Raw genomic sequence first — 11,574 nt, 5'->3', positions numbered from 1 at the left:
GCCCTGTGGTATGTAGGATCTTTGTTCCCAGGCCAGGGATTGAACCTGCATCCTCTCCATTGGAAGGTGGATTCTTAACCAATGGACCACCAGGGAAGTTCCAGGACTGAATCTGTTGCCCCAAACAAGTGGTGTCTCCACCTCGGCACCCCTCAGCTGCCCTGCACGTCCTGTTTTTGAAGGAGAAGGACCCAAGAGCCCCTGCGATATGTCAGATCTTTGTTTCCTTCTTGGGCCTCCTTGAAAGAGCCCTATGGCTTAGGCTTTGCCACTTTAGGCTCAGTTGGGAAGGCCTCATTACATTTTTTTTAATGGCTTTATTTCATTTAATCTTTTGCTCTATGGCATGTAGGATCTTTATTCCCTGAGCAGGGATCAAACCTGTGCCCCTTGCACAGGAAGCTCAGAGTCTTAACCACTGGACCACCAGGGAAGTCCCTCATCACATTTTTGAACTGAAAGAGATCTTAGGCTTTCCATCCTTTTGCAGTTGGGGACACAGACTGGGAAAGATTGAGCAACCTGCCCAAGATCTCACACAGGGTGAGAGACACTAGGATTCTTGGTTTCCTTCTGTCTTTACCACACCACTCCTGAGTTCCTTGCCAGCATCTCAGCCAGAGTTCTGGAGGCATCTCCCAGACAGGGACAGAACAACCCAGTGTCAGTGAAGCCCAGGTACAGGATGAGTGACAAAGCCAACAAGGCAAGGGAAAAACCAGTGTGAGAGGAGAGTTCCAGGGCCAACAAAATCAAAGCTTGCATCTTCACTCTCTAGGATCTCCATCACCAGCAAAGGGGGACCAGAACAGGAACATTTGGGGTCAGTAGCCAGAGGGAACTGTGCTTGTCTATATTCCCAAGCTCTGCACAGAATCCCTCCCCCATCACCCTGCGACTCCATTATTCATCTACCACTCATTTCTTTGTGGTCAGAGTCCAGTGTTGCCCAGGTGATGGAAGCAGCCAGCCATGGACAGACAGACTTTCCTGCCACTGGTCAGGACAACCTTTCGCCTCAAGTAGGATTAGCAAGGACTTATGTCCTCGGTTGCCTTCTGACAGATCAACCCTGTGTCTGGCCTAACTTAGGAAGAAACCAGATTTGTCAACCTAAAGGAACTTCTGAAGGAAGAGGTTGAATATTTGGGGGAAAGACACTGTTTAGGTAAATTGATGAACTGACTTGATTCCAAACTAACTGGCTCCACCAAAATCTCTCTTAGCCTTAAGTTCACTTAGAGAATTTGCCAACTGTCACAAGGGAGATGTGGGAGTGAGGAGAGACACCTTGGCAGTAGTATCTACCTTTTAATCCCCTAAAGAAGCCATCCTTCTGCCCTTCAGCACTGCCTGAGGAACGCACAGCCTGCAATACCAGTTCTCAGCTCAGCCTCAAAGCCAGATCTAGACCCTGCCCTGAGCTTGCAAATTAAAAGTATTGTAATTACTACTTTCTGTTGAGTACTTTGAAGTTTTCAAGACTTGCTTAGGGCTCCCCAAACCAAATCCAACTCCTCTGCTTCCTGCCCTCCTGACCCAACTTTCCTCCACTTAATCAATTTTTGAGTGTCATGGAACACCTAAAGCCTCAGTCTTGCCCCCTTCTTAGCTCCTCACTCCTTGGTATGAATTCCCTGCCAAAGATAGGGCTCCTCTTTAATTATTGGCTATACTGGGTCTTCACTGCTGTGTATAGGCTTTCTGTAGTTGCAGCAAGTGAGGGCTACTCTCTAGCTGTGGTATATGGGCTTCTCATTTCAGTAGTTTTTCTTGTTGCAGACCATGGGCTCTAGAGCATGCAGGCTCAGTAGTTGTGGCTCACAGGCTTAGTTGCATCCGAGGCACGTGTATCCTTCCCAGACCAGGGATTGAACCTAGTCTTCTGAATTGGCAGGCAGATTCTTAACCACCTAACCACCCGGGATCTACCATACGTCTTTGAGGCTCAGTCCGCAAAGCAAGTTAAGCCAGGAAGAGGGTTTTTCTAGGGCTTCTTTGATGCATCAGGAGAAATGCTTGTCTGTACCAGTGAAAATCTGAGCCCTATCCACATGGCCTATCCCTAATGTGTCCAAGTCATGCAAAGTGTATTGATTTGAGCTCCAAAGGCCCCCTAAGTCTGGGCAGGGTGGGGGTGGGCTTATATATGTTTATGTGTATCTTTCTAGGAACAGTATGTGCAAAGACATTTATGATTCAGAGGCTAAAATCTGCCCCAGACTAGTATTTTTCAAAGTAAGGCCTTTCTGCTGCAGAATTACATGCATTATCTTTTCAGAAAGCAGCTGTCTCCCTGGGCTCTGTCCCTAGTCTGTTGAATCTATTTCCAGGAATGGAATCTTATGCCTGCTAAAGTTTGAGAGGACAACTGCACTGAACAGAAAAACTTATTTTTCTGGCTGCTCTTAGCTTTACAAGTGTGGGAGTTGGTCTCTGGGCGTGTTCCAAATGTGTCAGGCCAGCCAATGACCTTGCCATAGACACAGACTCCCATTTCCTTTGTTCTTCCCAAAAGGGCCTGTGCCATGACTGGTCTTTTCCTGGGTACCTTAAATCTTGAATATATCAGGGCATCGCTTGTAGCATCTGACAGAAGGACTTTTACTTATTTTTTTAAGGTTTTTTTTTTCTTTTTCTTTTGACTATTATTTATATTTGGCCGCACTGGGGCCTTGTTGCTATGCAGAGACTTTCTCTAGTTGCAGCAAGTGGGGGCTACTCTTTGCTGTGGTGTGCAGGCTTCTCATTGCTTCTCGTTGCAGAACATGGGCTCTAGGGCACCTGGTCTGCAGTAGTTGTGGCACACAGATTTAGTTGCTCCTCAGCACATGATCTTCCTGGACCAGGGCTCGAACCCATGCCCCCAGCATTGGCAGGCAGATTCCTAACCACTGCACCACCAGGGAGGCCCCAGAAGGCCTTTCAGAGGGTTTGTCCGTTGCATGCAGGGAGGAAGCAGATCACAGAGGAGCCCCTCTCACACCGAGATCCTACCTTGAATGTGGGCCAAGCCACCATAAACCGAGGCTGCCCACTGAATGGCTCTGCCCCGGTGCTGCTGCACACCACGGGATGATTCTGTGGATAAAATGGTTGCCCAACTCAGGACACACACACTCAGGGTCAAGTTGGAACCCTCATCAGAGGCTTCCCTGTGTTTCTAGCCTGTCAATGCTATGGATGGGTGGCAGGCAGAGGCTGGCTGCCTCTAGAAGGCCCACTGATGAGAGAGGACAGGTGCTGGAGGAGGTTGCCTGGCAGTCGGTCATGTGCTAACGAGACTGAATTTCCACGTGGAAATACTGGTGCCAGAGCTGACTGAAGCCCTGGCCCCACTCCTGCTACTCATGGGGCTTGAGGCCTGTGCTATGAAGAGTGCAGGCAGAGTGCACGTCAGAGCTGGGGCTGGAGGGCTCACTATACACTTTGCAGGGGATGGCTGCTCTCTGGTGTGAATTTCCTGGTAGGTAAGAAGGTTGGAGGTCAGAGAGAAGTGTCTCATGAAGGTCCTTTGTGTACTTTGGCGATGATCAGAAGGTGCCCCAGGTTCCACTCTTCCCATAATCACTGCACTTGTAGGCTCTTCTGCCCGCGGACCCTCTAGTGCTGGGTGAGCTGTTCTCCACAAAGGTTTTTGGACAGACATCGGGATGAGAGAGAGGTATGGAGCTGGAAGCTGATCCCTTTTGGAGGGCAGAAAAGGACTTCTGCTTTATTAGTAGGAAGGTGTCTGTCTGTGATTGTAAGCCTCTACTGAGAACTGAGATTGCTTCTCTCCAGGCTTTGCCCATTTGCAATTCTCCAAATTCTCCTTCTCATCTCTTTTTGGGAGAATGGAAGATGTCATCTTTCCTCCCAACCAGTTTCCTTCCTTCCTTTGTCTGAGTAGGCAACAGGAGAACAATCTATGGTTCTTGCATCATTCACAAAGGGAGAATGTGGTTCATTAGTTGTCAAGAACAATAGTTTTAGCAGCAAGGGTAGAAAAAGGTCAAGAATTGGATTCTATTCAGTTGTCTTTCCAGGGTCACTTTTCCTTTGATTCAAAGCTGCACCTATGTTTCTCAGGTTCCCTTTCTCTGGAAGCCTCTATCCAAGTCAGACAGGTCAGACAGGAGTGGAAAATTCTTAACTGCCTTAAAGGCCAGATGGTTCTCTATCCACTTCCCCTCCTAAACTCTATTACCCTCACCTGAAGGAATCCTCATAGGCTTCTTGCCTCCCTGTGAGAAAATCCAGGAACCAGGGACTAAGGCTCCAAGGGACTGAGTTAAACTCAGGCTTCGGAGCAGGTGGAGGGGAGAAGCAGGGTAACCGAAAAGGAAGCAACCTTCTTTCTGCAGCAGGATTTCCTACCCCCTCCCCCGCCAACAACCTCCTCTGCCCCGGACTGGCCCCTTTGGGAACCTGCAACCTGTGAGAAAAAGAGAACTCCTGGGAAGGGGAGAGAGGGGAGCCAAGGGAGTCTGTCCTCAGATCCCTGTCTTTCATTCTTCAGAAAGATAAAATCTAATGAAAGGTAAATGAGGGCGGGAAAAGCCCTGAAAGTACAGGTCAGAGAAGACGAGAGACGCCAGGACCTCCCTCGCACTCATCCCGGGGGCACTTCTGGAGCACGGAGGAGGTGGAACCGGCCTGCGAACCCTGCAACCAATCAGAAAGGGGCCTCGCGTTCCCTGGCGACCCTTAGCGCTTAGCAGTTGGTGTAGTGGGAAGAGGCGGGATGGTGAGAGCACGAGCTCCACCAACCAATCGCGGAGCTCCCTGGGAAGGAGGGGCGGTGCCTCTGGAAACTGGAGGCGGGGCTGTTTCCTTGGCAACGATCCTAGCCCTCCCAGAGCGGGGGAAGGGTGGAGATTAGGAGAGGCAGCGAGGTGCGGGGGAGGGGGGGGGTCGACCAGAAGTGAGGGTGGAAGCGCCCGTATGGGGGAGTGTAGTTCAAAGAGGGGTGCCCCGGACTCAGGAGCCTAGATGAGCCTAGGTCGGGGGTGAGGGTAGGGGGTAGGTCTGTCCAGGTTTCCGAGGCGCGGCCAGAACTGACCCCAAGGCCCGGGAGGGGAGGGGAGCTAGACACCGCCCCCGCTGGCGCCGGGAAGCGTCGCTCCTTCTCGCTGACCTTGGTCTCGCTTGTTGCCTCGCCCTTGGCCACAGGCACTGACGGACGCAGGGCACGGGAGACGGACACATAGGCCCTCGGGCGGACGGAGACCTACGACATAGGCACATAAACTGTCTTAGCCTCTCCCGCGGGCTCCAAGGCGCCCAGTCTTCCCCCTACCTCGACGCCGGGGCCATCCTGCCCAGGGTTAATGCCAACGAGTTTCCACCTCCAGCCGCTCCTAGAGAGGCCGTGAAGCTAGCCGGCGGGGGAAACTGGCCGCGGACGGACACTTCCTGTGCGGAGGGGAGGGGGTCGGCCAGCCGCAGCCCAGCCGGGGGCTGGGAGGCCAGACGACGGGGTCTCGGGTGGGGAGCGGTATCCGGGGGCAGCAAGGCGAGTCGTGAAGCCCCTCACCTCCGAGGCCACGACGCTTGGGGGCCTGCGAGGACCCCAGGGCAAGCTGAGACCTTGTGGGTGGGGGCGGGGCCGCGGGTAGGGGAGGGGCCCGGCGGGCCGGAGAGGCCCAGGTCAAGACGTCCGGCCTCAGGGGCCGGGGCTGGACAGCCGGGTCCCTTGGCCGGCGCTGAGCGGGCGGGCGGCGAGGGCTCGGGTCTTGGGGCACTCAGACCGAGTCGCAGGATCGTCCACCATCGCCCCCGCCGCCGCACTGGGAGCCGGCGGGGATGGAACGGGAGGCGTCGCCGTGGGGCCTCGAGCCCCGAGATATGCAAAGTCCTGATGAAATGGGGAGCCCTGAAGGGTCCCTCAAAGGTGAGGGAGGGAGCGCCCCTCCGAGGAGTGTGCCTGGGAGCGGGAGAGGGGCTGTAGTGGGTGGGAGGGGAAGAAAGCAGGGGGCTTGGACACCTGGGACTTGGAGGAGGCGGGGTCGGGGACCCGGTGGCCTGGGTTTGCTGAGGGGGAGGTGGGAATTTCAGCACTTGTCCAAGGGCCAGCGACCCTGATTGAGGAGGAGGGAAAGGTTTGTGGCAATTAATGGTGGGACCCAGTAACCTTCCAGGTCCCACACAATCTGGGTTTTTTGTAATTCTCTGATCCTGCAGGCAACATGAGTGAGAATGAGGAAGAGGAAATTTCTCAGCAAGAAGGCACTGGGGACTATGAGGTCGAAGAGATATCTTTTGGGCTTGAACCCCAGAGCCCTGGTTTTGGGCCACAGAGCCCAGAGTTTGAACCCCAAAGCCCCAGGTTTGAGCCTGAAAGCCCAGGTTTTGAGTCCCGAAGCCCTGGGTTTGTGCCCCCAAGTCCTGAATTTGCACCCAGAAGCCCTGAATCAGATTCTCAGAGCCCCGATTTTGAACCTCAGAGCCCTAGGTATGAGCCCCAAAGTCCTGGGTATGAACCCAAGAGCCCTGGATATGAACCCCGGAGCCCTGGGTATGAACCCAAGAGTCCTGGGTATGAACCCCGGAGCCCTGGATATGAATCTCAGAGTCCCAGGTATGAATCCCAGAGCCCAGGGTATGAACCCCAGAATCCGGAGTTCAAAACCCAAAGCCCTGAATTTGAAGCTGAAAGTTCCAAATTCCAGGAAGGTGCAGAAATGCTTCTGAATCCTGAAGAAAAGAATCCCTTGAGCATCCCCTTGGGAGTCCACCCCTTGGACGCCTTCACCCAGGGGTTTGGGGAACAGCCTGCAGGGGGCATGCCCCTGGGGCCCCCATTTGAGATGCCCACAGGGGCCCTGCTGGCTCCACCCCAGTTTGAGATGCTCCAGAATCCCCTGGGCCTGACGGGGACCCTTCGTGGTCCAGGCCGCCGGGGTGGCCGGGCCAGGGGTGGGCAGGGCCCAAGGCCCAACATCTGTGGCATCTGTGGGAAGAGCTTTGGACGGGGCTCCACCCTGATCCAGCACCAGCGCATCCACACGGGTGAAAAACCCTATAAATGTGAGGTCTGTAGCAAGGCCTTCTCCCAGAGCTCTGACCTCATCAAACACCAGCGCACCCACACGGGCGAGCGGCCCTACAAGTGTCCCCGTTGCGGCAAGGCCTTCGCTGACAGCTCTTACCTGCTTCGCCACCAGCGCACGCACTCTGGTCAGAAGCCCTACAAGTGCCCGCACTGCGGCAAGGCCTTCGGCGACAGCTCCTACCTCTTGCGGCACCAGCGCACTCACAGCCACGAGCGGCCCTACAGCTGCCCCGAGTGTGGCAAGTGCTACAGCCAGAACTCCTCCCTGCGTAGTCACCAGAGGGTGCACACTGGGCAAAGGCCCTTCAGCTGTGGCATCTGTGGCAAGAGCTTCTCCCAGCGCTCGGCACTTATCCCCCATGCCCGCAGCCATGCCCGCGAGAAGCCCTTTAAGTGCCCCGAGTGCGGCAAGCGCTTTGGCCAGAGCTCAGTGCTCGCCATCCACGCCCGCACCCACCTGCCAGGCCGCACCTACAGCTGTCCCGACTGCGGCAAGACCTTCAATCGCTCCTCCACGCTGATTCAGCACCAGCGCTCGCACACGGGCGAGCGGCCCTACAGGTGCGCCGTGTGTGGCAAGGGCTTCTGCCGCTCCTCCACGCTGCTGCAGCATCACCGGGTCCACAGCGGGGAGCGGCCCTACAAGTGCGATGACTGTGGGAAAGCCTTCTCTCAGAGCTCCGACCTCATCCGCCACCAGCGGACCCATGCGGCCGGCCGGCGCTGACCCGGGGCCCCTTCGGGGTTGGGGAGCTGGTGGGCAGAAAAGCAGACAGGGAGCTAGAGCAACCTTGTGAGAGATTGGTGCAGACGCTGGAGGAGAAAAGAGATTCTAGGAGGTGAGGGGGCCAGGGTGGAGGAGGTGACATGCCCTGGAGAGTTGTGGGAAATGGGCTATGAAGAGGGGTTGGAGGGAGGCCAAGCTGGCAGCCGGAGGCTCTGGGAGAGATGGAGAAAGAGGTCAGCGGAGAGCTGGCCTCAGCAGCGGCATGCCCCTTGGTGGAAGCCTGGCTTGGCAAAGTGCTAGATGGGGGTGGGGGGAGGGGGGGCTGGGTTACTTAATTAGATTGGGTAGCTTAGACTGGTAGCTACTGAGACCCTCATTGAATCAGGAAGGGGTGAGGGGAGGGGGGCCCAAAGTGGGGCCTGGCTTCTGAGCGCAAATCCCTGCCTCTTGTCTTCCTCAGGCTTTGGAGCCCCTGAATTTGAGTTCAATAAAAACCTTTATGTGGTAAAAGAGACTTGTCCTTAAATTATGTATGTGGGTAGTGCCCTGGGCATTGAGAGACGCTAGGTCATAACAGCAGCCAACGAAGCCATAAGGCCTTGTCTGGGAAGTCCTTCTATATTCAGTGTTTCACTGGAATCCTATACTCCAAAGCACAGGAGACATGACTTGCCCGTATCTGCTCAAGTTCATGTCCTGTGCTTTGAATCCTGCACAAATGCGAAGGGGGTTCACTGTCAGTGTGAGAAAACGCTCAACTTTTTTCACAAACACAGAGGGTCTGTCCTTGGGCCAGAAAACAGACCCTGATTCTCATATCCAGGCCTAGAGCCTGCATTCCAGCATTCCTGGGCTCCTAGCACCCGGCTGGGCCATCCCCTCCCCCTCCTAGCTGGCACCTCTAGCCACCCTTCTGTACACACACTGACCATGTGTCAACTACAGGGAGTGTCTCCAGTTCCAACCCCACCCACGAGGGAACATACCGGATCCAGTATGAAGGTTAGACAGCTTCAGGCTTTAAGACCTTCCCACCAGGCTGGTCCTTTTTAGGACCACCTTGTTACCACCCCACCTTTCTCCTACTTTGCTTTCCTATCTGAGTCTCAGCCCTCCCAACGCTCGACTTCTCAGGAAATGATGGGGAGTTGGTGCCATCAGTCTGGGGGATTCTGGAGTGTAGCCATTCATGACCTTAGTTGAGGAGGTCAGGCTGCACCTTAGGGAATTACCCAGCTGCCGGACACATTTTGAGATGAACTCGTGCTGAAGGCTGGGCAGTGCCCTGTGAAGGAGACATTCAGAACATGTCTGCCTGGCACCACCTGCCCCCAGCAGCTCAGCCTCACAGGCAGGTGGGGAGTCATTGCTCCATGAGGCCTCTAGGGCCCCAGGACCCTGACATCACCCTCGGCCCCACACCCATCTTCACAGCCGCCTTAGAACTTGTCAAAAGCAAATAACCTCTCTAAGTACATTTGAATCCAACCTCTCGTGATCTATAAACTCTGGAAAGGGCCCCTAGACACGTAGTTCAGTACAGTTTGGTGTGTTTAGTGGTTTCCAAAGTTTAGATGATTTTGGAGACAGAACTTTGCAAGGGAAATCTCAGTTTCTTAAAGACCTTTGTAAAATGTATGCATATTTCTGTACAGACACCCTACTACACACAACTTCAGATAGTAAAATCTCCAGTTCTCACATCTAATATAGTTCATATATGTTGAACAGAACTGCATTTGACTATCTGACATGATATCCCATTAGTAGACATTTACTGCAGTATTTATTTTAATTATACAATTCAATCTCCTTATTTTGGAGGTGGATTTTTCTTTGGCTCCAAAATGTAGGTGCTTGAAAGCTAGAAGGCCTGGGCACAGTGCCTGTGGTGTTCAACGGCAGCACCACAAGGTAGCCTTGGTTTTTTGTTTTTGTGCTTTTCTTTTTGGTCACGTCATTCATGCTGGATCTTAGTTCCCCAACCAGGAACTGATCTGTGCCCTTGGCAGTGAAAGTACTGAGTCCTAACCATTGGACTGCCAGGGGATGGCCAGTAGTCTAGGTATTTAAAATCAGTTCAAATGAGGATGCAGATGTAGATGCTTGGCTCTTACCCCTCTCTCTCTTCATGAGAGCTCCTGGGGTACCTTCAGTTGCCAGGTGGAGCAGACCAACCCGGGAAAGGACATATGTGTTCTCCAGCATCAAGGCAGAAGGGATAATGGAAAATCTAGGTCTCCAGCACCAAGTCTCTTGACTCTTGGTCAACCTGTTGCTTTTTTTTTTTTTTTTTTTTTTGATGATCATTTTGTTTATTTATTTACTTATGGCTGTACTGGGTGTTTGCTGTTTGCATGGGCTTTTCTCTTGCTACAGTGAGTGGGGCTTCTCTTGTTGTGGTGCTCAGTTTTCTCACTGTGGTGGCCTCTCTTGTTGAGACATGCGGAATCTTCCTGGACTAGGGATCAAACCAGTGTCCCCTGCGTTGGCAGGCAGATTCTTATCCACTGTGCCACCAGGGAAGTCTCAGCCTGCCGCTTTTACTATGCCCTCCTGCTTCCCTTGTGGCTCAGCTGGTAAAGAATCCTCCTGCAATGTGGGAGACCTGGGTTCGATCTCTGGGTTGGAAAGATCCCATGGAAAAGGGAAAGGCTACTCACTCCAGTTTTCTGGCCTGGAGAATTCCATGGACACAGTCCATAGGGTTGCAAAGAGTCAGACACGACTGAGCGACTTTCACTTCACTTCACCTGCACAACAGACTGACCACTTCTGTCCACCACCATTTGTGCTTACGTGCTAGGAATAGTGCTAAGCAGTTTGCACATGTTACTTAATGCTCAGAGCAGCTCTGAGCTATTATTCCCATTTAGCAGATGAAGAAATGAACCTCAGAGAGGATAAGGAATTTGCTCTACATGACACAACTAGGAAGCTGAAGAGCCTGGATTCCATCCCTTCCTAGGGATATTAAGGGCTTTCCTGGTGGCTCAATTGGTAAATAATATGTCCACAATGCAGGAGACTCAGATTTGATCCCTTGGTTGGGAAGATCCACTGGAAGAGGAAATAGCAACCCACTCCAGTACTCTTGCCCAGAGAATTCCATGCACAGAGGACCCTGGTGGGCTACAGTCCATGGGATCGCAAAGAGTTGGAAACGACTAAGCAACTAACATTAATAACACTAAGAAGTTATTTACTTTTTTCACTCTCTTACTCCCACAAGGAACAGTTTTCTAGAAGCTGCTTGACATATGATAACATACATCATAACTTTGATGGCTTGCATGGAATGTGGACTTGGGTGTTCTTATGTTTTAAATTTTTCTCCATTTTAATTTCTAATTGAATAAAACCAATAGATTTAATCCATATACACTTAGGGTCACTGAATCAAACCATTATGGAATGATAGCTTACAGTGAACGATGTCAGATTTGTGATCTCCGAAGATTTAGCTTTGGGATCAGGGACCAGGCTTGATCACTCAAGAGCTTTTGTGTAGCAGAGTTTTATTAAAGTGAAAAACGACAGAGAAAGCTTCTGACATAGACATCAGAAGTGGGAGGGAGAGTGTCTCCCAACTAGTCTTATCAAGGCCTTATATACTTTAACAGACCCACTCCCACAACATAAATCTTAAATTAACGAGTTTAGAACTAACAATAGAAAAGTCTTACTAGACCCACTCCCACAATATGCTTTTAAAGATAACAGGTTTAGTCAGAAGGTTCTTAGAAGGAGAAACATGTTCTAGAGCAGGATACATTGTTGTTATGTAGTTTAAGATGAGTTGTCTTGTGTA

At 52.4% G+C, this 11,574-nt stretch overlaps 1 protein-coding gene across 1 annotated transcript; it reads left to right on the top strand.

Annotated features, from left to right (window-relative positions):
* Window positions 1-5,034: 5,034 nt before the first annotated feature.
* On the top strand, window positions 5,035-8,091 carry ZNF768 (zinc finger protein 768). The gene is made up of 2 exons (XM_065924643.1): window positions 5,035-5,875; window positions 6,166-8,091. Exons 1-2 carry the CDS (start codon window positions 5,788-5,790, stop codon window positions 7,761-7,763), a joined length of 1,686 nt encoding a protein of 561 aa, XP_065780715.1. The 5' UTR covers window positions 5,035-5,787; the 3' UTR covers window positions 7,764-8,091.
* The last annotated feature ends 3,483 nt before the right edge of the window (window positions 8,092-11,574 follow it).

Source organism: Muntiacus reevesi, chromosome 2 (assembly GCF_963930625.1).
Source record: "Muntiacus reevesi chromosome 2, mMunRee1.1, whole genome shotgun sequence".
In the NCBI taxonomy this organism is placed as follows: Eukaryota; Metazoa; Chordata; class Mammalia; order Artiodactyla; family Cervidae; genus Muntiacus; species Muntiacus reevesi.
Note: the sequence above shows the minus strand (reverse complement) of the source record. Positions and strands in the feature narration are given on the sequence as shown.